The sequence below is a fragment of the Aythya fuligula genome, chromosome 4, assembly GCF_009819795.1.
Source record: "Aythya fuligula isolate bAytFul2 chromosome 4, bAytFul2.pri, whole genome shotgun sequence".
NCBI lineage: Eukaryota > Metazoa > Chordata > Aves > Anseriformes > Anatidae > Aythya > Aythya fuligula.
The window spans coordinates 64,816,940-64,843,545 of NC_045562.1; the positions used below are offsets into that span (position 1 = coordinate 64,816,940).

At 38.8% G+C, this 26,606-nt stretch overlaps 1 protein-coding gene across 1 annotated transcript in view; it reads left to right on the top strand.

Moving 5' to 3' along the window:
- Nucleotides 1–819: 819 nt before the first annotated feature.
- The window catches only part of MAN2B2 (mannosidase alpha class 2B member 2), a 29,084-nt gene continuing 3,297 nt past the window's right edge, over nucleotides 820–26,606 (top strand). Inside the window, exons 1-15 of the mRNA XM_032186929.1 lie at nucleotides 820–1,053; nucleotides 3,661–3,807; nucleotides 7,651–7,756; nucleotides 10,193–10,365; nucleotides 11,229–11,344; nucleotides 12,340–12,517; nucleotides 15,157–15,355; nucleotides 18,220–18,410; nucleotides 19,284–19,470; nucleotides 20,373–20,506; nucleotides 22,620–22,876; nucleotides 24,674–24,865; nucleotides 25,814–26,066; nucleotides 26,173–26,283; nucleotides 26,381–26,573. Coding sequence (XP_032042820.1) covers nucleotides 820–1,053; nucleotides 3,661–3,807; nucleotides 7,651–7,756; nucleotides 10,193–10,365; nucleotides 11,229–11,344; nucleotides 12,340–12,517; nucleotides 15,157–15,355; nucleotides 18,220–18,410; nucleotides 19,284–19,470; nucleotides 20,373–20,506; nucleotides 22,620–22,876; nucleotides 24,674–24,865; nucleotides 25,814–26,066; nucleotides 26,173–26,283; nucleotides 26,381–26,573 — 2,671 coding nt within the window. The remainder of the gene's footprint in view (nucleotides 1,054–3,660; nucleotides 3,808–7,650; nucleotides 7,757–10,192; nucleotides 10,366–11,228; nucleotides 11,345–12,339; nucleotides 12,518–15,156; nucleotides 15,356–18,219; nucleotides 18,411–19,283; nucleotides 19,471–20,372; nucleotides 20,507–22,619; nucleotides 22,877–24,673; nucleotides 24,866–25,813; nucleotides 26,067–26,172; nucleotides 26,284–26,380; nucleotides 26,574–26,606) is intronic.

The window sequence follows — 26,606 nt, forward strand, 5'->3', positions numbered from 1 at the left end:
TGATACTTTTTATCATTTCAGGATTGTAACATTGTTAAAAGCACATAATTTACTCAAACTTGAATTTAAGCTGGGTAGCCAGAAGTATACTACCGTGTACTTCAAAGAGTGAATCAACAAAATAACTATTTGGGCTTTTAATATAGTATTATATTGGACAGAAACAGAAACTGCAGACCAAATTTCTGGGGAGACTGGGCTGCCTTACCTATATAACATTTTTTAAATTATGGACGTTGTCCCTTTTCACAAGGGTTATCAGCAGACCTAGGAGTATGACTGTTTTCGTTTCAGCACAGCAGCCAGCGCTCACTAACGGTAAGAAAGCAAGTGAGAAAACCAATTTAAATGGGATCAGAAGGTCAACCCCATAAAATAAAATTTAATCTTGCTACAACTTCAAAACACAAAGACAATAATCCGTATTGCAGTACCAGGCCCAGAAGTAAAGAATTCCATTCCAAATAGAATTTCCACCAAAAGAAATCACTGGGATTTCGAGTCGGCCAGGATGAAGAACTGAACACCTCCCTGAGCAATATGGTTTTATAGAAAGAAAAAATAAATAAATAAATAAAACAGCTCCAGGAGCAGCACTAACAGCTACCTCCCGGGGGTCCGTGGTTTTCACGGGGTCCTGCACCCTGCTGCAAGGACCCCACGTACCAGCAGCACCTCGGGGCTGCCAGCCACCCCCTGGGGCCAGTTCCCCTCCTCATATCCTCTGATTTAACCAAAAAGTGCTTTAAAGGAAAAAAAAAAAAGAAAAAAAAAGCAGCGCCTTCTGGCGAGCAGGCCCGCGGCTCCCGCTCCCTCAAGATGGTGGAGGCCCGGCCGGGAGGCGGCGCCGGAGCGGGGGGCGGCCGGGGGCGGGACGCGGCGAGGAAAACCCCGGCTTCGGCCCCGGCCCCGGCCCTGGCCGGCTGTGGAGCAGCCATGGGGCCCCTGCTGCTCCTCTTCAGCCTCATCCTGCCGGCTGCTGGCCGCGGGCAGCTGCGGGCCTTCGTGGTCGCCCACAGCCACATGGACGTCGGCTGGGTTTACACGGTGCAGGTGGGGCCCGCTGAGGAGGGAGGGAGGCAGGCAGGCAGGCCGGGGAGGGGGGGCGGCGGGGCTGAGCCTCCCTGCTTTTCCTCGGCCCGGTGCTGCGTTAAAAAATAAGAAAAGATAAGGCGTAAATCGCTGAGAGGAGAGCCCCCCGGTCTGTCCCGCAGTGCGGCTGGTCGCCCGGTTTTGTGGGATCACCTTGACGGGGGAAGGCAGGGCTGGCTTAGGGGCTGCGGGCGTCGCTTGGGGTTTCCTGCTGCCAGCGTTCAGTGGGATGCTCGCGGTGGGTTTTGGTGCTGTTTTTAAAAAGGAAAACTTTCCATCTGTCAAAGGGTGCTTTAGCTGCTTGGCAGGCTTTGTTGGGCTTTCAGAGTATCCTCTTACTAAGCCAAAAACTGAAGGAAATTCTCAGTCCTCAGAGACACCCTACTGGCCAAGCCAGAGTCGGTGCCTAGGGCCATGGAAGTGTGGCAGCAAAATTTCTGCTCAGTGAGTGAGTTGCAGAGCAAAAATAAATCAGGTGGGGTATTCATGCCCTTTGTATTTGTTAGTCTAAATCCTGCATCCTTTTTTTTTCATTACAATGAATTTCTTTAGATGATGCGGAAGATGCTGCAGATACTCTATTTGCTAGAGCGATACAACATCGCGTGCTTAAGAATAACTATAATAAAAAAGATAATGTCTTACCAAGAAAAAAATTACTGTTGCTTGCAAGTAGCCTGGCTTGTAAGAACAACAATTTTCAATTCCAACCCAGACCATTGGGCTTTATAAACTTTGCAGGAGTTCTGGTGTAGCTGAAGTTTGTGTCATGATATGGACTGGCTCGCTTTAATCTCCAAAATACATCAAGAAAATATTTTCAATAGGTTACCACACAGAATAAGTTAGTAGTGTATCATGTTTGAGGAGTCCTTGATCAACTCTTAAAATATATTGTACTCCACTGAACTATTCAGAATTAAAATTGAGCACGATGTTGTAATCCTTGTAAATATACTTGGATTTTAGGTTATATTGTTTGCAGCCAATTGTGAGACAAATGAAAGCTTAGCAGGCATTTGAGCATGTCACTATTGAGTAATAGTAAAATTTGAAGGCTATTCCCTTAGTTAAAATTTCACTTTGTGTAACAATAAGTGTCTAATCATAATCTTGATTATAAAAAGTCCTTTAGAAATGATTGAAAAGTAATTGAACAAGCAATTATTTAGATAAGCTCTGAAGTATTTTAAGCCATTCCTCCTACACTGAAAATTTTTTGCTTTTCTAGCGGCAGTTAGCAAAGATAGCTGGATTTCAGTTGTGGAAAGCAAGGGGATAGGAAAAGTTAGTTTCTGATTTGGCTCACATCATCCTGCTCTCATTTCAGAGTGTGCTTTTCTTTCTTACAGGAAAATTGCCCAAATGGATTCATATGTTATGTATCATGCCCAGTAGTTGTAGTTGGATGAGGGATCTGTTGATCAGTTTCAGGTGCATGTTTGTGTTGTGGTGCTTATTTTCAAGAATGTATCCTTAGCTTCAAGTAGAAAAGCAATGTTGTTGATGTTAAAATAACTATGCTATTAGATACACACAGAAACTGTTGCAAGAAAGCACAGGCACTGCAGGAAATTCTGGGATCTCCGCTGTTGCCTTTAGGTGTTGTATATCACTTTGATGTTAAGTAAGGGGTGAAACACTGTATATGGCCAAGCAGAAGTTTTTCTGGCAAGGAAAAGTGTACCCAAGATATCATCATTTGCACAACTTTAAATGAATATTATGTTGTTTGTTTGATACCATATGATAGGATATAACTGCATGATGGGTCTCAGAATTACAGAATTGGAGGGGTTGGAAGGGACCTCAAGAACCCCCTTATTTGATGAATATAGCTCCTATATTTGCATTCCAATAAAATCCATAGGCCTTCTGGAATCGAAGTTGCTTTAGGAGCAGGAGACACAGGGAGTAGATGCTCTGATTCTCACGCTGGATGATTCTATGTCAACAGTCAGATTTGTTCTGAGTCCTTTGCCTCTGTACTAAATCATCAAGCAGAGTGGATTTATTTTTCATGACTAAAACTTCTAGGGTCATAGTAGAATAATTTACAGTTTAAGTATAACTGTATTATACCAGTAACACACACCCGCAGCACAGTCATACTCACTCTACAAAAACAATTCTGATAATTCAGGATGCCAGCAGTAGAGCAGAAATGGAAGGGTAAAGCAGACGTGTGGATTTCTTTCCGACTACATTGGTGGAAAGGCTTACCATGCCTGGTACTGATGGTGGGTGGAAGGAAGCAGTGAGGGATAGGGTGAGCTGTTCCCAGTAGATCAAAAAGAAAACTTTTATTGATGTCTGCTGATCTTGTGGGAAGCTACAGCATGATCTGGTCAGGTCCTCAATCAGAGAATGGTTTTTGGAACCAAAGGCACACAGGGTGTATACAACCAGAGAGACCTCAGCCTTTCTGAGAGTACAAAAGAAGTTTGCAACAAACTTGACATTTTCATCTCTTTCATATTGAGCCCCATGAGTGTTCAAAACAGCCCCTTCAATGTAGGCCAAGCACCACTTTCCAGAATGCAGTTTCTTTTCTGTGTTATTTTGCAGGAGAGTATGCATGCTTATGCAGCAAACGTCTACACATCTGTTGTAGAAGAGCTAATGAAAGGAAAGCAACGCAAATTTATTGCTGTGGAGCAGGAATTCTTTCGACTCTGGTGGGATGCAGTAGCCACGGATAAACACAAGCAGCAGGTAAGTTGTACTAGAGCCAAATGTACTGCTAACAAGGAATCCATGCTTTTTTCGGAGGGCAAGGAGGGGGCAAAGTATTTCAGCATTTGCTTTTTACCCATATCTTCTGCAATCTGTCTGGGAATCTAGCACTTCTTATGAAAGGACTTTACCTCTAAAGGTAGTTTCAAGAGGTTAGAACCCCAGATATAGATCAGAGCGGTAGGAGGTAGTAACCTTTGCACTAAGACTCTTTACACTTTGCAATTCTTGTTTCATCAGTGACTTTTTTTATTTGGGGGCATGCTAGTGTAAGATCTGGGTGATTCTGAAAGAGGTTGCACCAATATCTGTCAAGCATCTGAAGCTTACAAACTGGTAATGCTGCTCACAGGAAGGAACTTCTTTCTTTCCAGTTAAGTGTTGCTCAAAAAAAAGGTTTCTAAACAAGGCTAGTGCAGCAAAAAGAAAAATGTAGGATTCAACAACAATAGCTGTTTCTTGGGTTTGTTTATTTATGAACTGTGATCCTTTTCAGTCTTAAGAGTTTTAACTCAAGGATTTATTTTTTTTTCCTAGTAAGGACATATTGAAGTTATGTTTATTATTTCTTTCTTATGCCAGAGGAAAGAAGCATGCTGAAATCAAAGACTGGGCTGGTAGCCCACTGCAATGCGTGACGTTTAAACTTCAGACCCTAACACTAGTGGATACGCAGGTGCAGCTCCCCATAGGTACTTCTGCTGAACTCCAGGCAATGACAACATATTACTTGCAGTACACTAAATTTACACATGGAGTACATTAAATTTCATCAAACATGTGGTTTGATTTTTGGCTGGTCCTGTGAAGAGCCAGGAGTTGGACTCGATGATCCTTGTGGGTCCCTTCAAACTCAGAATAGTCAGTGGTTCTATGAAAGTGCTACATGCATAAAGTGTCATATGAAAAAGTCAACTCCGGTCTGTTTTTTGTTTAAACCTAGTCCTTCACTAAATTCTGAATTGTCTGTAATGTTTCATATTTAAATAATAGGTTGCTACCTGTGTGCGGCTGACCTTTGTAAATAGGTTTTGCTGTGGTGGCAGTGCTTTGCCCGTACCTGCCCCTTGCAGCACAGATCTCTTCTCTATTCTTAATTAGAAAATTGCATTGCAAATCCAGGGTGGAGAAATTAAAGAAAATAGCATAGGAACTGCTTCGTGTAGGACAGGAGAGTACTCTTTCTAATGGACGTTGTTCTTATTTGAAGGATGTTGTGTGGCAGTAAGCCAAGCTGTAAGGAAAAGGCCTATAATTCCCTGTAGTTCCCTTTCTGTGATATCTAAAAGAGTAAATGTTTAGCATGTTTGACCTCAGCAGCACAAAACTAGTACTTAGGATTCAGCCCTTAATTTTCTTGTCTAGATTCTTGTGGCTTTTCTGCATTTTAGTCAGTTCTGTATTAACTTTTCAAGAAACTATTATAAAAGTAAAATAATTAAAAGCAAATTTCTGTGAAACCTGTTTGTCAAACATTGAATCTCTAGAAGCTACGAAGCTTGTTGATAAGTGATGTGTTTTTCACATTAGCAAGTTGCAAATATTGGGCCTTGAAATTAACTCTGTGGTTATTGTCCTGCTTTTTCCACTTGAACTCTAGCATTAACTGTTTTCTGTGGTACAGCCCACAGGTTTTAATTTAGTATTTTGCTTGAAATACAGGATTTAATTCTGGTTTCTTTTGGAAAATCTGCTTTGGATTAGTAGTATCAGCATTAAAAATTAGTAAAAACCACAGCCTGAGCACTGAGGCTGGTTTTACAGTTCAGACAAGAGCATATATAGGAGTGAAGTGGGCTGCAGCAGTACACAGTCAGATGTGAACCTCTTAGTTCTCTGTGCATGTTGTTCCCACATGATGTCTGGGTGTTTTAACTAGGGGGAAGAAAAGATATGTAGCCACTTGTAGCTGGGATGTACGAATGGGTTGATGTAAGGGTAGTACGAGTTGTCCCAAGGTCTATGGATATGTCCTACTGCTGTAACAGCCTGCTGCTTGAAGAACTGTTGTGTCTCTTTCCTAGGTTCCTATTGCCTTTTTCCAACTCAGGTCAGTGCAAGGGCATGTCCTTACAGATTTCTCTGGTTTCTGGGGTTGGATATCATTTAAATTACTTGAATTGTTGTTATTTTCAGTATTTTCAACCTCACTGTGATTCCATGAAACTTAAAGTTTCCATGGCCTAAAGTCTGGTTCAAAGGTATCCTTTTTGGACATCCATCCACATGGGGAATAATAGCTACAGATGCTTTTCATGTAGGCCAGGACCAGTTCTGTGCTGACACCAGATATCAGTTATCTGGTCTCCCAGCATGCTAATCAGTCACCACAGTCAGCTGGAACTAATTTATGAATGCTGAGCCCTGAAGCATTTTCACAACATTGTGAATGAGAGAAATGATTATAATCAAAATTGACAATCTGGCATCGTATCTGAGCAGACACAGGGGCATTCACTGAAGGTTCCTGGGGAAATAAGCATAATAGGTCTGGAACTAGCATCCTGCATGACAGATTTAAAAAGAAAAAAATAATTAAAAAAAACTGGTGAGGAATAAAATATGTATTTAGAATTTCTGCTGGAAGTTTGAGGCATGTATCTTTGAAGTTTGAGGTAGCAAAGTAACTATGATAAAAGCAGAAGCCCCTAAGACTTTTAGAAAGGGGCACAGATTATTACCCCTTTCCTACACACCCACATCCAGCAAGTTTGCTAACAGCTGCATTTAGTGGCATGCTTGCTGTTTCTGGTGGTTGAAGTTAAATAAAATCTTATACAGGTCATAATATGTTGTCAGGTTTTAAACTAGGAAAAAGAATAGTAAAGAAGGTCAGCAGCATGTTTAATCATATGGGCAAACCCACTACATGTGAAATATCTATTTATTGATAAAACATAGGAAGAGAAGCTTTCCCAAGAAAAAAAAAATCTGGAAACTTTCCCTTTATTTTATTCTAGGAAGAGTTGCCATCCTTCAGGGTTTTTTTGTTGGTTTCTTTTTTTCAATTGGCTGTTGTTTTTTTTTGTTTGTTTTGTTTTCTGGGGGGGACACACTTCTTATTTGTTTTTTGTTTGTTTGAAACTAGTGTTTGTAGTTCAGAGTTATTTGAAATAACCTTGATTGTACTCCTATGTCCAACCTCTGAAGGCAAGGTCGATGCTTACAGTATTGAAGAGATGTGAGCATAGCCACAGCACTCTGCCTTCTTCCTGGATCCCACCAGGTTTGGTCTCCAATCTGTTACTGAGGTCAGGGACTAGAGGAAGCCCCAGGAGCCTGGCCATCGCTGCTTGCATGGAGTTGCACATTGGTTGCTCATCCGGCTTCCTAATGCTGTTTCAAAGCCAGGATGCAGCAGGAGGAAGACTTTGAGAGAAGCAAGAGCATCTTTTTTCTTAATCCTCCAGCTCTAGCTGCCTTGAGGCAGGATTCTAGGCTGATGCAAGTGTGTAGGGACAAGAGTGATGCTTAGATAGTATCAAATCATAATGAGGAATACTTAATCATGATCAAAATCTCTACTGATGAGTACCAGGTCAGTGTGGAGGTACATCTTCCATGCCTATTACCTGGTTTCAGTGTAAGCTGGGTGAATTGGTACACTGTGCAGCGTATTTGTTTGCTTCCCTTCCCATCACCCTGCCCTTCTCTTTTTGGTAGCACTCAATACAGACAGCATGTTATCCCACTTTTGTCATGGATGCCTTCTTGACAAGTGTTGTGTCTGGGTAATAAGCTGTGATCTGAAATGAATTTGCAGCCTTTTTGGATAAGACTGAGATGAAATTTATGTCCCATGTCTTAATTTCTATATCATAGGTCCATCAGTTGCTTCAGGAGGGACAACTGGAATTTGTCATTGGAGGGCAAGTGATGCACGATGAAGCTGTGACACTAATTGATGATCAGATTTTACAGCTGTCAGGTATGTGTATTTGCATTTAGCTTTTGTTTATCGTTGTGATGGCCTTGGGGGTGGTTGCTTTTTCGTTTCTCCACCCCAATTTTGCTATTATTTTTTTTTCTATTCTTTAGGAACTGATTAAAATATTTCTTTTTATTTGCTGATGGGTCATCTGTATAAAAAAATCCTTGCATTTAGAAGAAAAAAGAACTACTGGCTTGTAGTTAAGTCTATGTCAACTATAAACTCTTTTGAAACAGACGCCTTTTTAGTTTGTGTCTGAGAGCTTAAGTTCCTGCAGAGATAGTTATGGTGAAACTGAGGGTTTGAGAAACTCTGGAAGAAAATACCTGATAACGATTCGGAGTGTGAGGGGGTTGTATTGCTTAGGCAAAGTCTTCTGCAGAACATGGACCACAGAATATCAACAAGGTCATCTTAACTTAGCTGAAAATCTTGCTTGATGAAGAAATCCCTCATTATAATCATTAACTAAAGACTCTGCTAGAAATTGACACGTATTTCCAAGAGATGCACTATCTCCCATTTAGATTTTCTAGCATCTGCTTCCAGCTATTTGTATGTTATGTCTCTCCATCAGATAGTATAAAGGGTCTTTTAGTATTTTGGCTTATCTCCGTTTTGTTAAAGAAGAAAAAAATTAAAAGGAAACTTTATGCCACCATCATGCTGTAGATGTCTACAATATGTCATGAGGGAATGGTGTGGTTTTGGAGGGTAAAATGATATATTAGCACCAGCTGTCCATCGTGGCTGATACAAACCCTGCCTGTTTCAGAGCTATACTCTGGGCAGCTTTTTACAGGAGAGTAATGCAGTTCAAACAGCAGCATTTCCATTTGCTGAACCTGACTGCACACTAACACTGGCAGTGTTCCCTGCTTGTCAGTGTTTATCAGGAGCACAAGGAGAGCAGCTGAGTTGCTTCTCAGTGAGTCACTGCGTCGCACTCTGGCCACAAGGAGGAGGGAGAATGAATATCTATTTTCAGCTGACTTCTGTATTTATAGGTGATTCTGAAGGCTTTGTACATCCAAGCCAGGATTTTTCCAAAGATAATATTTATATTGACTGTTGAGTCCATTTCTTAAACACTAATATAGCTTCTTATTTCATTGGAGTCTGTTGCACAAATCATTATTTCTAATCTAAAATTCCATTCTGTGTTTAAACCTAAATTTTGTTTAAAAGAAGATTAACTTGTAAATTTTAATTTAGCAAGAACAGAAATATTAATATATTTTAATATACCCATTCATTTTTCCTGAAAACTCTCAGCTCAGTTTACACTGTTAGGAGGACCTGCTAGCATGGTCTGAACTTTTGGGTAGACCTGTGCGGTGTCAAGAGTTGGACTTGATGATTCTTAAGGGTCCCTTCCAACTCAGGATATTCTATGATTCTATGATTCTAGCGAAAGGTGTATCCTTGCACTGTGTGATGAGTACACCTTGAAAAGAGAAAGCCAGTGCAGATATTTGGGGTCTACTTCTCCTATCTTCTCCTAGCTGTGTTTAGGAAGGGTCTAGCAAACTGTGTCGAAAGTGTGCTTCAGTGAGAAGAATTGAAATAAACTCAATCTTTGAGAAAGTTTTCACTAAAAAAGATATCAGTTGTGGAAAAGATGAAGTGAAAGGAGAATGCCTTGCAACCTCAGCTATTTGAGTGTGGTCTTTGGAATGGAAGTAATACAAAATGAGAAGTGGTTTTATGTTCAAGTAGTTATGTGCACAATTCCAGAAGTATAAAATTAACATCTGCTTTTCTCTCTCTTTTTTTTTTTTTTTTTGACTATAAGAATCCTAGTGCAATATACTAAAGTTTATTCCTAAAAGCAACTGCTTATCTGGTTGGTATACTTCTATTTAAATGGTTTGTCTGAGTTGATCCTGTTGGTTGATCTTTCTGTTTTTTGTGGTTGTATTTATTAACTGAAACTCAATTTAATACTATATTAATAACATTAGTTGTAAATAACATCTAACAAGATTGCTGTTAACCTTTTGATTTTTTTCTATTTTTTATGATCTTCAGTCACATTCATGTTAGTTTTGTTCACTCGTTCGTTTGCCATTCACGCGAGACTGAAATTTCCTGAGACTTGTCTGATTTTTAGCAAACACAAACTCGGACTTCAACCCATTAGCCTTAACGTAATCTTTCTCTAAGTAGTTTCCCAGGCCTGTATCTAATCATAATTCCTGTTTGTCGTTCATCTTTTATGATGTTAATAAGTTATACTTGGCAGAGTAAAATAAATATTGCCAATGTGGAAGTTTCTGCTGTGAATCATTAAATTCCTGAAACTTTAGATGCTTTGGAAAACATCAACGAAGAGCTATCCTTTAAGTGCTTATCTGTAATACTACATGCATATTACATTGATAAGATGAACTTGTAGGAGTATTCCTAATGTAAACAAATTTTGCTTTGCAGAGGGCCATGGGTTTTTATATGAAACTTTTGGGATCAGGCCTCAGTTTTCTTGGCACGTTGATCCTTTTGGAGCTTCAGCTACAACACCAACTGTTTTTGCTCTGGCTGGTTTTAATGCTCATCTTATCTCTCGAATTGACTATGATCTGAAGGCTGACATGCAGAAAAACAAGGTAAAAAATACCCAAGGACTGAAATTCATGTCCTTATAATAATGTAAACTATTACAATAAGAAAGGCATAACAGATTTGTGCAAGAAAATGTAGGTATTTTTCTAAAAGTAACATGCCAATTGCATGTTGGTAATATTAAGATACATTGTGTCTGTCAGTAATGTCTTTGGCTTCTGGTCAAGAACTAAATGTAGTCTAGACTGAAAAAGACACAAAATATGGGCAGGTGGGCAAAGAATAAGCGGGCCTGGAATCAGGACTGTTAGAATTGGAGGCTTTTAGAATGGGTTTCAATTCTGCCTCAGAAAACCTTAGATATCTTGTTTTTATGAACAGCTTTAAAGTGTAGTGTGTGTTTGGGGCTGGTGGCTGTCATGTTTGGAACATTTATTTGTGACTGTATAAGTGATAATAGTCAGATGCAGCTAAACATTATTTTGCTGCATTTGATTTCTATTTCAAGTTCTGCCTTCTCTAGCGTAAAGTTTATTTGCAGATGCAGTAAAGATTTTTATTTTCATAACACAATGTTGGATCCTGGTTTGTCAATTGTATGCCTTAAATTATGTGCTAATAAAGGGATTTCACTGGTATGAGTTGGGCATTAGGCAAAAATTTTATGAATGTTGCATGAAACTCAAGCGTCCCTGAAGAAAACAGGATTCCTGTTGAATCCAATGAAGCCAGGACCTACCACCCTAAGCTCGCAGTGTATCGTGATTCTTCCTTTCTACTTCTATGAGCTTCTGATAATCTTTTCCCATCTAAATGTTTTCAGGTAGCTGACAGTCTGGAGGCTTCCAAAATAGTACTTTTGTGCTTGTCATTGGGGTAATGGTTTCTTATTCTTCTTGTTTTCCAGAGACTTCAGTTCGTATGGCAGGGCTCTCCTTCTTTATCTGAAAGTCAGCAGATCTTCACCCATGTCATGGATCAGTACAGCTACTGTACCCCATCACAACTACCTTTTTCAAACAGGTCTGAAGATTTCTGAAATAGGCAGAAATATTGATTGCTTCTGAGAGTTTATATGGTCAGAGCTTAAGCGCTTTCTTTGCCTGTTTTCTTTCAATAGTATTCTTCTGCGTTGCTTCACAGATGTGCGGTAGGTCAAGGACGTGTCTAGACTCTGTAGATCTGAATCAGGGTTATTAAGCACCCTTCCACTACCTACCGTAATACGTAAAGTTTGTTCATTACCTAACAATTGAATCCTCAGAAGTGACACTTTCTACTGACAGGCATTAGAAATGCTTCAAAATATTCTCAGACTTTAATATTTTCTACCACCAGGAGGCTTAGAACATGGGTATAACTTTCATCTACGTATATATTGTGTCAGTTCCTATCAAAAAATGAATAAAAATGTGAAACAAATCAGTTACTATAAACAGAAAATATCCAAAGCAGGACTGGGATTTTTGTTTCTCTGCCTGAAAAGTTGAGATTTAAAAACTCCAGGAAGCTCAGCAGGGACTTGGCTATTGCTAATTGATTGTCTATGGGAGATTTTCAGCATTATATTGGGCTGAGATTGTGTACATCATCAGTGTATAAACTGAAGAGGCTCAGATTTTCCATTTACTATGTGCAAAAACTCTGAGACCTGTGAACTAAAAACTTTATTTCTTTCTCTGTCTTATCCAGTAATCCACACCATGTAAACAAAGTCTACTTGGGGTGGCATCTTCATTGTTACAGAGCTTGCTGGTTTCTTCTGTGATTTCTTTGTTCTGTGCCAGTAAGCAGCAGGGACTTAGGAAGATGAATGGTGCAAAAATAAAATGGACAGCCTTCCCCCTACCAGACTGCCAAATGAACACTAAAACATGAACATTGGCAATGAATAGAAACTGAATTTCTTTCTTTTATTTCCTGTGTGTCTGCATTTTATCCCAGCACCTTTCGATGTGTTTCTCCCAGTTAGTTGAATAAATCCTGTTTATAGCCTATTGCTTTCTTTTTCTACTTAGATCAGGGTTTTATTGGAATGGATTTGCAGTATTCCCAGATCCACCAAAAGACGGTGTTTATCCAAACATGAGTCTCCCTGTTACAGATACCAACATCCACCCTTATGCACAGGCCATGGTGGCAAACATTAAGGAGAGAGCGGCCTGGTTCCGAACAAGTGATGTTTTGTGGCCATGGGTAAGTGTATCATCATCCGTGTTTGCTCAAGAAATGCCAAGTACACCTGCAGAATGACCAGTAGGTAGTTGCTTCTTTGCTATACTGCCCAAATGCAAGTTTAAACCACATGACTGTAAAGTATTTTTCTAATAAGTGGGGCCTACATGTCTGACTAGTGAATATTTTTTGAAAACTGGAGCTTTCTTGTACAGTCTGCCAATTGTCTAGCAAGTCTTCCACCCTATATATAGAAAGAGATGTAACAGAATTGTAAAGATATCCTCTTGCCAAGCTACATACTACAATACTGCATCCTCTTTCCCTACCTTATATTGTCAATTTCAATGATATCTTTACATTACTGCTTAGCACAACATAATTCTGTGTTAACAAATATGTTTGTGTGACTGGAAAACGTACTAAGTATTAGGTAGACAAAGTATCTTTGAAACGATATGGTTTTTTTTTTTTTTCATACAATCTTTGTATTTTAGTTAAAAACAGAAGCATATCCCAGCTGGGTCATCCAAATGTTTTTTTCAGCAATCTGCTATGTTAATTACATTCTCCATGTACAAACCACACTGGCATGTTTTAAGCTAGCTTTAAGTCGTTAGAAAAGAAAAACTTTGCCCAAACTGAATATACAGCCTGTTTTTGAATTTTGTTAGATGCTCTAGGTCTCATAATTACAATTAAAATGCATGTTCTCAAGGCAGCTATTTTACCAGAATATCTGTTGTCACAAAGAGCAAACGTTTTCTGATGAATGCAGTTTTCTGAGTCATTGTTGTTTCTCTCCTGTATCTGTGACACTGTTACTTATATTGTGCTGGATTTTTGTTATTTTCTGGTTTCGTTGTAGGTTGGGGCTGTGGGAGGGGAAGAGAAGTGGGCTATAACACTCTGGAGCAGTGGTGCAGGGACAGTTATGCTAGAATGGGAAGGAGGGAGTCTGGAATGGTGCATTTAAATTCCAGTTGTCTTAGTCCAAACCTGCAGTTTTGCAATAATGTAAGAAAATTTCGGTCTCTGATTTCCTGACTTGCATTGCTTTGTGATTATTACTCTGTTTAAAGCTTATTAAAGTTTGCTACCCATTCAGAGCGATTTGTGAGAAAGTGGAAAGAAATAGACATTTGGATACCTCTGTAGCTAAGCTTATTTTTTTTTCATACTTACAGTTTGAAGTACTTGGATGTGGATTTTTTGTTTGTTTTTTTCCTCCAGTTAAAAGTCCAGACCTTCCCATTTCAGGTCAGACCTCACATCTAGACTATTGGCAGTTCTGTGATGATGATATGGACAAGCAAGTGTGTGTTTGTGATCTGAAGAGCATGTTTGTGCAGGAGGTGCCACTGGGCTGTGGTGCAGTGTAAACTTTCAAACCTGCCTCTCTAGAGACTATAGAAAGATGTAGGTGGGGGGGAAGGGGTTGTCTTAAGGACTGGAACTGATTCTTGAGATCCCATTTGGCCCTTGTGTTTAAACTAGTAGTACAGTAATGCATAGCATTCCTATGTAAAGCCTTGCTCACGTAATGAGTGGATGCGATGACCAAATGCAGCAGGTTCTCCTGGATTTCCTTGTTCTGCAAGGCTGTTCCATGAAGCAAAATTCATTAATGAGTTAAGTCACCAGGTTAAAGTTACTGAGCTTGTTTAGGTAAAAGTTTGGGGTAAAAGATGGGATTGCAGGGAAAATAGAGACTCCTTGGACATCTTCTTTCAAACAGCTTCTCATTTTTGAAGACAAATCACTGAGAGCATCTTTATTTTGAAAATGAGATCAGATTGTTTTGTAGCACAAAGAGTTGACCTCTTGTGCAACATTTCTGTCTGAAACACAGAGACATGAAGATGAGGATGCATTAAGCTGATGTCAGTTAAGCTCCTGTTAAGCCCTTTTTTGGAGGGGAGAGGAGGGTTTCTTAATGTGTCACTGTGCTTCAGATAGATGCCTATACTGGAACACTGTTATTCAAGAACATACATGCCATGGCTGAGTAACTCATTTTCCTGTTCAGGTGTACATGCAGATCTATGTATTGAGATTCCTTCTATAGAAGGCAGAGGTTGCGCAAGCATACTCACAAATGAGGCTTTACTACATACACAGTATATTACATCACATAAAAATAGGATGAACATCAGAGGCACTGTAGTTTATCGCTGAGACAGGGGATCAGCAACACAGCGTGATGTTTGTACTGCAAGGTTCACTTTCCACAGAGTTTTGTTTTACATTATCTCCATACCACTTCCTAAAGCTTATTTTCGACTTTTAAGAACGCTGATAGAACTTCCTTGTTTTCTGGTGTTAGAAATGTAGTGTAAAAAGAAGCAAAGGCCTCTTTTCTATGCATATATGCATGCATTTCCCAATTGCTGCCACAAAATTTTACGTTCTTGCACAATGTGGTGCATCAACACACTTCTCCTTATCTGGAGGGAGCTGGTCAGCTGGTTATCAGCTGATCTGTGCAAGTGACCCTACCCCTGCGTGATGTTTTTGTAACAAAAAATAAAATAAACTTCTATATGGGCAGTAAAGATAGAAGAAATACCACTTCAGCATATACTGTTTAAAAAAAAAAAAAAATCCTTCTAGATTACATGACCTGAAGTTATTTTACTGTTCTGTTTTCTGAATTTCAGGGCTGTGACAAACAGTTCTTTAATGCATCTGTTCAGTACTCCAACATGGACCTGTTGCTGGATTACATTAACAAGCATTCTGACGAGTTTGGAGTGACCGTCCAGTATGCCACTGTCAGTGATTACTTCCAAGCAGTTCATAGCAAAAATCTCACATGGGAAATCAGGGATTCTCAAGACTTTCTTCCATATTCAACAGGTAATTAAGTTATAAACTATGTAATACCTGTCCCAAGTGTATATAATTAATAAAGGGCAATTGAAAAAATGAGAGCGAAAAGAGCAAAAATACATTCTTATACTTATTTACACTATCAGATTCAATAAAATTGATCCAAACAATTGATCCAAAAATTGATCCAATGTTAGTGGTACAAGAAAGATGGTAGGGCACTGGTTGGAATATTTCTTTGGGATAGCTAGAAGAAATGGCTGGAGGAAGAGAATTTTTTTGAAGAGATTTTTTTTTTAGTAATTTGGCTAATGTTTAGACGTAAAACTTGGAAATAATTGTTTTCTCTTCTTCCCACACATCAGCATGCACAAATACCTGTAGTCTCCTAGGCATTCTGCAGTATTAAATGTGTGTTAGACCTCTCCGCCTCTTTCCCTGAGGTGATCTGTGATAGCACACAGAGGTGTTTCAGGATCCAGGGAACTGAAAGGAAACCAATAAACCAAAAGATACCTTGAAACAGTTGGCTGCGTGACCAAACAGAGCAATGGCCTATTATTACTGTTTTAAAAAACTGGTTTGTGCACAAATTAGAGCAGAGATCAGAGCAGTGACACAGAGTAATCTGTGAATGTCTGAAGGAGAAGTGAGTCGGGTAAGGAAGGGAGAAGCAAGGTAATCTGAACCAGGAAATCTGAAATTCCTGGTTCCTTCTGTGTTTGTGTAGTGTAATATGGGTGGATCAAAGTGAAACAGTTGATGCGGAGGACTCCATGCATTTCCAGGAAAACTATATGGAATCTGGTCACATGGACTAAGTGTCTATTAATGCTTGGCACATACCTTTGGGTTTATTATAACATGAAAGGAATACAGTCTTTGAGCTCAAAAAAATTTTTTTATTATTATTTTTGATATCAAGTAAAGCATAATAGGTTAGAGTGACCAGTGGATTCATCTAAAAGCATGTTACTGGACAAAGCAAAACACTATGGTAGATTTCCCCCCCCCCCCAAGTTGTCTTATCTCTAAGAGAAAGTCTTTTTCATTAAAGAAAACTGATTTAAGTTCTGGAAGAAAATGCATTTTAAGTGAAGCCTCAAAAAGGAAAAATATACACTGTATTTCTGAAGTCCACTAGTACAATGCAGCTTATTCATTGAAGTTTCTTGTTGCTTGCTTGTTGCTTACTGCACGGTATCAGCTCTTCAGACAGAGCTGGGAGTATATGAAGGCAGGCATGCCATACCCAACATCCCTTCAATCGCTTTCTCCATAAACTTACCCTTGAATCTTTTTTTGTTTAGACCTCACATATCAAAGTATGCATAGAGAAAAGACAACAGCAGCTTCTCAGTTTTGAAACTCATTAGTTTGTTTCATTGCAGGGATAAAGTTATCATTAAAATACCTTTTTATATAACCGTAGCTAGCACTGTTTCATCACATTCTTGACACTGGATGTATATCTTGGACTATTATGACCTAAATTTAGCGTATATATCCAATATTCTGTAGGAAGTCTAACTTTTAGGTGAATAAAAATAACCATTGCTTCCTATGAATCACTGCATGGACTGATCCCTGACTCACTCGCCTCCCCCCAGGGATCATGTCATGTCTAACAATTTGCCGATAAATGCATTGCCAGCTCTAACTGCTAATATCCTTTCACGTCTGGGCTCTTACCTGTATCTTTTGACATAACATAGAGGCAGTAGTCACTTGTCGCTAGCTTGCATAACAGCAGCACCCATCATGTTCCAGGTGGGTGCCCACACATAGATGCAATCTCTTCCCCACATAGATGCAATCTCTTCCCCAAACATTTTACTGTGTCTTGCAATTGCAGGATAGATTTGAGTGCACTTTCTCCCACATACTGTTTTGCTTCTTGATGATTAATCCTCTCTCATTCTTTCTATGCCATTTATTATGAGTCACTTATTGGGCTCAGTGTCACTTCTGAAATATTCCTTGGAAACTCAAGTTTTAAGTCCCAGAGAAGTGTTTCCTTTTTATACTCTTCATTGTACCATGCTGCTGCGCATGTGCAACACTTGCTTGTAACCTTGAAAACTCCTTCAATTCCTTACATTTTTTCAGGCCCAAAAGAATGTCCTACAGTTTTTGACCAAAAGGTCCTATTTTCTAATTGTTGCTTTTAATTATGGGGTGATGGCAGACTGTTAGTTGTATGTATTCACTTTAGAAAGCACTGTCTGCAACTTCTTTCTGGAAAAACAATTCAGCAGTGGTTTATCCATTAAAAAAATGACTAAGATTTGGAGGGTTTAAAAACGTATATCTTGTTTTTCTAGTTTACTCTATGGGATACTGGAACACGTTAGCAGAAATGAACCACTGAAATACTTTCCACTGACCACTTGAGGGCATATTTTGGTGTAGTTTGAAGCACTGTAGTAGTAGGCGGTCATACCATCACATCACTGCATCGCTGTTTCTAGTCCATTTTGAGGATGTTAAATTTAAGATCAGCCCTTTCATCTGACTAAAGTTGGGAGTATAGAGGATTTATTTCAAGCAATAACCAAAGATTATAATCTACTTTCTTTATTAACTAATAACATAAAGTGCTTCAGTGAAACTTAAAAGGTGTTTTGTGCAGGTCCACGAAGAAGAAAATTTCTGCAGAAAGTTAATGTAGTTATGTAATGAGGTTATGAGGATAATGGCTTTGTATCAACAGTCATGTTGCTAGGCCTGTAGGAAAGGCTGTACTCTTCCAAAGGGGGAAGACTATTCCCTTTGGTGGCTGATGTGTATAATTCACAGCAGTTTTTAAGTAAGAAGCTGTATGGTACTAGTCTAACAAGCAATAACTGAAATGCTTTTTTTGGCATGTATTGGGTCTCTTCAACTCTTAGAGCCATTTCAAGCATGGACTGGGTTTTATACTTCTCGAAGCACGTTAAAAGGAGTTGCAAGGAGAGCAAGTTCACTACTTTATGCTGGAGAGTCCTTTTTCACACAGTATGTCCGGCAACACCCAGAAAGTTCTATTTGCAAATGTGGAGCCCTAAAGCAACTTCAGAGTCTGAGATGGGCAGTTTCAGAGGTAAAGTTTGATTATTTTTTTATATTTTTAATAAAAACTATTTTTTGTCTAAAGGCAAAACTTTTCTTTTGCATTCCAGTTGGAGTCTCTCCATGTTGCTTTTATATTTTTAGCAATAATTTTCCTTTGTAGCAATTTGTGATTTAGCAAACAACTATCATGAAATGAGACTTCAGCCCCTTAGCCACAAATTCAAGATACAGTTGCTGGCAAATGTTTTCTTCTACTGGGGGAAGGGTACATGGTTCCAAACTTTAAGCATATGAGAGTCCTTTTCTCAGTTCTATTGTTTAAAAAGTGGTTACAATAAAAACCTGAACCCACTCAAAGTTGCTAATAATCTCTGTTTGTGCAAATTAGAAGAGAAAAGACAGATTTATTCCTTCAAGTTAAGCAGTTAAGTGATCAGCCTCATGCCATTAAGCATTTACAGACCATAGTCGTTTTGCTGGTAATAAATATTTTGTCAGTTAACTTATTGACCAGATATTAGTAGCAAATGAAAAACCTGTCTTTCTATGGTATTTATGCTGTATAGTTGGTTTTTATTTTTTAATTTGCATTTTTTTCCTCTAAATACGTAGCTTAGAAATTTATAAATATTAAAAAACAAGCATGTGTAGATGGAAATCTGTGTGTCTTGTCTTTGGCCATCTAAGGCCATTTAATTCTGATAGCAATATATTGCAAATAGCAATTTGGAATAGGCAAAAAGTGAATGGGTGAATATGGCTGCAATACCTTTTTTTTAAATGAAATGACTGTTACTGGATTGTGCTTTTTTTTTTTTTTTTTTTAATAAAAATATAAGGAAGGTTGGGGGGGAGGCAAACCAGTCGCATTGTAACCTTTGAAACTACTCTTAAATGTAAGGTCCAGCACCATGATGGCATAACAGGCACAGAGTCTCCCAAGGTGAAGAACATGTACATGGATAATTTAATGTACGGAATGTTCAACGTAAAGAAGCTAATGGCTTCCCTAATCTTTGACATGAACAACGCTAAGAAAAATGGAGACGTCTATTCTTCTGTTTACAGTAAAGACTCAGGAAAACCAGGTACTTTTAACCCAGCTTTTCCAATTTCCAGGGTACCTTATGAAAGTTAACGTGCTCTCCTTGGAGAGAGTCAACATGCTGTTCACCACTGAACCAGTGCTGGAAAATCCTGCTTGCCTTATGAGAACTGCTGGGCCTGAGGAAACTCACATGAATTTTTGAGCTCTCAGATCTCAAGTAACTGAAAACAGGACCTTTTAGCTGTTTGGCACTGGGTCAGAGCTCTGCCTATATCAAACCTGGCTCCTAGATTCAGACCTCAGCCATATAACAGAGGGGTGAAAGAGGGGCTGATCAGTCTGATTATTAAACAAAGCTTATTGCACAGCATAATCCTATGCAGTAAAAATCAATCACAGCTAAAGGTTCTTGCTATGGCATGCTGTCAGCAAGTGTAAAAATGTAGAAGAATTTTCAGGAGTCTTCTAAAGACTGTATTGCTTCTTTTTTTTCCCTGATTTCAGAATTTTTTTTAAATTGTCAAATGTGAACAGTGCTATAGGCTGCACAGCAGACTAATTTGTTTTTTTGCAGGGTTGTTTTTAGATTACGCCTCTCATTTGATCTTCTGTATAACTCATAAAGTTAATACTGCATGACATTGAGTTGTGGTAAGCCACTTGTTTTCACTAAATGATTTTACATTCAACTCAAGTGTCATTGGCTGAACACAGGGTATCTTTTATTGGGTAAATAATAGGGAGGAAAAAAGCAGAAGTTTTTTTATGAAGTACTGTAAAATGTACTACTACTTTCAATCATAAAGTTTTACTGCAGGGTTTTACACTAAAATGTTGTAAGATGGTTGTAGTTAGATCTCTTAACTATATATTTCTAAAATGTGATGTTGAAAAGTAGCTGTAGTGACTGATAGCTCTTCTTGTTCCTTTGTGTACCCAAAGGTACTACGGATATTGACCAGTATATTATTGTCTATAATCCACTGGCATGGAACATCGCCACCTTTGTCACTGTCTCTGTCAGCCACTCATCAATGAATGTGTATGATGAACTGGGAAACTTTGTACCAGCACAGGTACTTCACAATTTTTTTTCTTTCTGTTGCTTTTCTCTCACTTGCCAGTTCTCACTGACTTGATGCTATATGGTAACATATAATATTACAGTGAAAACAAGGATTACTTCCAGTTGGGGTTTCCTAGGCATCCTTTAAATGTTGTTTTTTTTCTTGCCTGTGCTCTCAACTAGAGTTCTTTTACCCTTAACGTCCAACAGGGCTTCCTGCTATTCTTGTCAGTTTGGTTTGTCCTTTGCATGTTTACTGTCTACCACGCTGCACTTCTCTTTGCTTTTTATTTAAAAAAAAAAAAAAAAAAAAAGATTCCAATAAAGCCCTTTTGGTGTAAGCCCCGACCCTGTCCTCCAATTGACAGGTGTGTTTATACAACTAGCCTGGGGAAGGAGGAAAGATTTTAAAAGTGTAAGTCTTAGAAGCCAAAAAGGAACGGGACGATTAGCTGCCAAGGAGACCCACCTCAGTCTATATCAAAGTCAAGCTCCAAGACAAGGCCAGTTGTTCCCCAGGAGGGAAGAAGATGACCTCAAAGTGAAAGCTAGCACTAGACTTTCTCAGGAGTATCTCTTTGGAGAGCACGTCACCATCAATGGCTTGATAAACCTGTAGGAATGCCTCCTGCACATAAAGGCCTGAAGAGGCTGCACACACTTCTAGATGCTCCCCTGTGTCCCCAAGATGCCTGGTAGCTAAGCAACTTCTGCTGGCTGGACAGAGTTGACAGAGTTGCGAATATTAATGCCATGGCTTATTACTACCCACATTCGCCAAGGCACGCTGTCGTCAGGTGGTGATACACAACAGCTGTCTGGTGTTTCTGCATATGCACATAGTGATGGTATAAGACATCAGCCTCTTGGGTTAGTGCATGGTCATGCTTACCTTTCAGCCACTTAACCTCCTGGAATTCCTGTCATCTTAATTATTTTAGCCTTGTAACATACAAGTGGGAGACAGAAATGTATTTTAAAGCATTTATTTCAGGATTTAGGATGCCCTGAAGTCAAGCTGTCATTTTTTATTTGAAAGTTTTCTGTTCCAGAGTTGGTCTATGTTCTTTTTTTGCTAGAAGTTACATATATGTGCACATGGATGGTCACTTAAGGCTAAATGAAATCTATTTACCAGTAAAGAGAAGGGGGTTTGGGATCTTTTTCTTCTAGTATGTGCTGCTCACATGTTCACTGACATCATATATTCCTTTCCCTTGGGAGAGAAATCTTTAGCTTAGAACCTTGATACAAGTATAGATTTAGGGAAACGAGGCTTGGCAAATACTCTGCCCCTTCTGTACCACACACAGGAGCTGTGTAGGGAAGGCAGAGAATAGGAGGTAGGCCCTCTTGGTACTAAGGACAGGAGGTCTGCGGTATGAGTAAGTGGCCATAGGCCAATCTGCAGTGTGAAGATAAAGACAACTTTAATTTCTGGTTAGTGGTAACTAACCCAGGTGTCTATGTAATCTGTACGGTATTTATGGAGTTCACTTTCTTTCACCAAATAGATAGTAACAAATTATATAATATTAATGGGAAGGATATGTGTAATTTAAAAAGTGATTTTATTAAATTGTATAAGGTATTCTGATATTCAATAGCACTGGTGTTCTCTTTACACAAAAGTATGGCACATGCTTCCACCTCCCTCTCTTTACGTCTTGCTTAAGGTGAGGGTGTGCCTGGTTGCTTTGTTCTCTTGCCACCAATTTTCTCGCATTCACAAGTGTCACTTCCTTTATGTTTCAGTCTGTTATGTCACTTAACTGATTAGATTTATTTGTGGTTATTTCTGCTTCTATATGCATTTTGCAATAGGATCTTAAATCAAGATCTGTGACCCCATGTTCCCATTAAAATAAGATCCAACTTGGACTTCGCTTAGCAACCCTCTTCCCTTCAGTACTGTGGCAAAGCTTAATCTGAGGTCACTTAACTCCTAATTAAAAGAAGCATGGATCTGCATTATAATTAGGAAGTGTAAGACTGACATGTTTAGAAATGTATTTTTCTAGCACTAGTTAATTTTCATAATTTAGGGCTTACAACATGTGGGGTCAGTTGCCTTGCTAATTAATTTTCTGTAATGGAGCATTGTTGTGTTTGTTAACTTCCAGATTCAAAGTTCAGCAGAGTCCCATTCTACCTATGACCTGTATATTCTAGTTGAAATAAGTGGTTTGAGCTACAAAAAATATATTGTTAAGCCCTCGAATGGCAAACGATCTGTATTTATTGGAAAATCGGTTAAATACCAGCGGAAAGATTCAACACGTGGGGTTCAACAAAGCCCAGATCTGCTTCCTGTGGTTAACGACTGCTACCAGATCATGTTTGACCGAAGCAATAATCTAATGCATAGCATTACAGACAGGTGAGATTGCCTGCTTTTTTAATAACATTTCAGATTCTGTAAAACCTTTTTGTAAAAAAAGAAGTCGAAGTACTCTATCATGTGCATTAATTCTGAGACTTCACTAACAAAGGGTTCGTTATAATTATTTTTTTTCTCTGCAGCTCACGTTTTCTGTAGAAAGGAGGACACTATCGTGGACATGATTCCATACTGTTTTTTGTGATGTTGTTGCCCTGTTTAACCATGCAGTCAGCATGAGATAGTGTGATAGATCACACTTAACTAGTAGATCAGAAGAATCTCATTTACTTTTAAACTAAAGAGAGGTATGACTGAATAATAAAGATAAGTAATCACATACACACCGCTTGCCCAATGAGCAGATGAGTGATAGAGCAAGAGCTTACTACTCATTAGTGTCTTGCAAGCCCTGTATCACTGTTTCTATGACAGGAAGCTACAAAAATTTTTTGAAAGGAAGTATTTTGGCAAATTCTACTTAATTAGGCAAATAATATGGAAGAGCAATCAAGATGGAGGTGAGATATGCATTTTGCAGCTTGTCTTTCTTAGCTAATGTGAATTGACTCATTTCTTGAGCTTCAGTGGGGCTCTGCTGCTTTTTGCCTCCTCAGGATTCAGATTCTCAGCTATGTAGTGCTGGAAGATCTGACCTCTTGACTGCAAGACCTCTTTCACCTTTGTGGTATTGTTAGTAACTCTGCCTCCTGTGAGTGAGAAATCATTGTCTAGTATAGTTAGAAATCAGCTCTAAAAAACATAGATGGGCGTGAGCCAAGAGCCCTGAAGTATTTTCTATATCTGTCTCCAGATCTCTTGAGGAATCCTTAAGGAATATAATAAAGGCGAACAAAAATCTGAATTCAAATTCCATTTTTCTTCACCCTGTTCTGTCAGGCAGCAAGAGCTGGAATTCAGCATGTAGGAGAAATGGGGTATTCATTTTCATTATACAGCTTCAGGCAAGCCCAGAATGTTTGGGTTTCAGCAAGTTTGTTTTGGAGTAGTAGAAAAGAGTGGAGCATTAGAGCTGGAAGTGCCCCCAGGAGTAATAGGAAAACTTGGATGTGTTTTGATCCTCAATTATTACAGTTCATAGGTTGCTATATTAACACTAGCTAAAACTGTTGGCAGTTTACATTTGTATGCCAGACCAAGTGATTTTTTTCTGTTTTGCCAGCAAGGCTCCAATAGAGGAGCAAAGCTGATGGCAGTAGCATCTTAAATTACCTACATGTGACTTTTCAAAGAGTGTTAAATGAGGTCCTAAATAATTTAACTGTAGGCTTTGGGGGAGAAAAATGAGACAAAGTATGTACCAAGTGTGTGACTTTTACCCTGTTGCCTGTGTGTTCTTGTTACCGTTGCTAAATACTGAAATCACTGTTAAATATGGTTCTGTATAGCTACAGAATCAGACAAAATAATCTCATTATTCATTATTATGTCATGCTGTACCTTATTGTTATAGAATGGGTCATTTTTGATCTTGTAGCAACTCTCCTTTGTACTTCAAAATATGAGGTAATGTAAGCATTGTTTCTCTTTTAACATGCTTCTGTTTTACAGAAGTATAAAATGGATGAAGCTCATTTTATTTACACACTGACAGCTGTCTTAGCAGGGAGCACTTTAGTTCTCTGCTGTTCTCATTTCGTAAGTTTTGTCAAATCTGTTACTTTGAGGAAACAGATTTTTATTTTTTTACATTCCAAACCTCATTCCAGCTTTGCATCTGTTATGTACAAAATGTGCTTATAGGTAATACAACTTTTTTCCTCTGTGGATTCGCAGGGAGACTAACCAGACTGTCCAGCTGACCCAGGAGTTCCTTGAGTACCACGTGAATGGAGACGTGATGAAAGGACCCATTTCAGATAACTACTTATTTGCCCCAAATTCTTCTGCTGTTCCAGTATCAAAAGCAGTGGAAATGGAAATAGTTTTTGGCAACTTAGTGACAGAGATACGGCAATATTTCTACAGGTGCAGCACCATTACAGATTCATTTTGCTTGAATGTTTAATCATCTGTAGGTGCATGTGAGAGTAGCTCTGTGTAATTCCTCCTGAACAGTGGAGTCTGTGTTCTGTGAAAGCTTTAGGTAACAGAGCTATGCTTAGCAGATACATGCTAATGCTGAGAAAGTGCTTCCTTTAGATAAATCATATTACTGGGGGGAGGAAGGGGAAGATTGCTCAGTTACGTTTGCAGTTTGTTTCATAATGTAGTTCCTGCTGGAATCCTGTTTTCATTCAGTGCAATGAAATTCGCAGCTTATGTCTTCTATAAGAGTGGAATTTGGACATAATGGTTCATTTTCCTACCTGTAGAAATCTTTTTTATAAGGAAATTTAAGACAAAGAGAGTCCTACACAAGGACACTCAGGCTCCTTAATGAGCTAGTGACTTTTCTGTGTTAAAGTCATACCCATCTATAACGTCCTCACCTTCTTTTAAATCTGGTTATTTGATTAAAGCCTTTTGCTTTAAGTTACATTGTACAAGGAATGTAGCTGAGAAACACTGCTTGAAAACAGGATTTTTTCCATCAAAATGAATGTTGTGGGATTGAAAAAAAATACATAGGTAGAACTATGAGTATTCTTGTAGTATGTGTGTTGCTTAGGGAGTCAATTGTTTCTAAACTTAATTGTTCATGTTGAAGAAATACAGAGCTTTTCTAGTCAAATTAACAATTCTTTTTATACTTGCAACACTAAAGAAAATTGTCAAGTAATCATTTATTTCAGCTGAATATCTGTATATTTGAAAACTAAACTGAAAATAATTTCAATAATTACATAGGTTGAAGACAGGCAACAAAGTTGTTCTGTGTGTGAGATAACATCATGAAAGATTTGTAAGTCTTGACATAACTGGTCTAGTGCTCCACTTGATAAACTGTGCATATCCTTTTTCTCCTTCTTACAGTAACATTACTGCCCAGTATTATATATATGCCATGTATACCAGGCTGTATTTGGTACCAGAAGGCTATGATGGGAAGCTGCTTTGCCATAGGATAGAGCAAGAATACAGTGTTGGGCCTTTGGAAGTAAATCGTGAGGCAATTCTAAGAACCAGCACAAATTTGAGCACTGGACAGCTACTCTACACTGATGACAATGGATATCAGATTCAGAAAAGACCATTCAAGACATATGTGAATAACACAGCAGCTCGGGTAAGTGACAAGGCATAATCCAAACTCAATCCAGTTTTTATCTTCATTCTCCATTACTTTTACCTAGGTTAATATCAACACTGTGTGACTTACTATGTGTTTTCAGAACTATTATCCTATGGTCCAGACTGCCTACATCGAAGACAATGCTACAAGGCTGACTCTGCTTGCAGAACGAGCTCATGGTGTCTCAAGTCAAGGGAATGGACAAATGGAGGTAACAAATAGGCATGTGTGTTGGTTGGTGTTTTTTTTTTTCTCCCAAGGAGAAAAAATGGCTGGTAACTGTTGTGATACTTACCTTATCAATACAGGTGATGCTTCACAGAAGATTGTGGAACAACCTTCAGTGGGACCTGAATTTCAACCTCACTTTGAATGACTCTTCAGTGGTTCATCCTGTGTTTTGGCTTATTTTAGGAACCAAATCTGCCACTACTGTTTTGTATCGGACAAGCCAGCAGGCTTTAGAACACAGGCCAATTGTAATGTTTGGACAATTTTCAGGTAACTCCTTCCATCCTCTGTGCTATCTTTAGC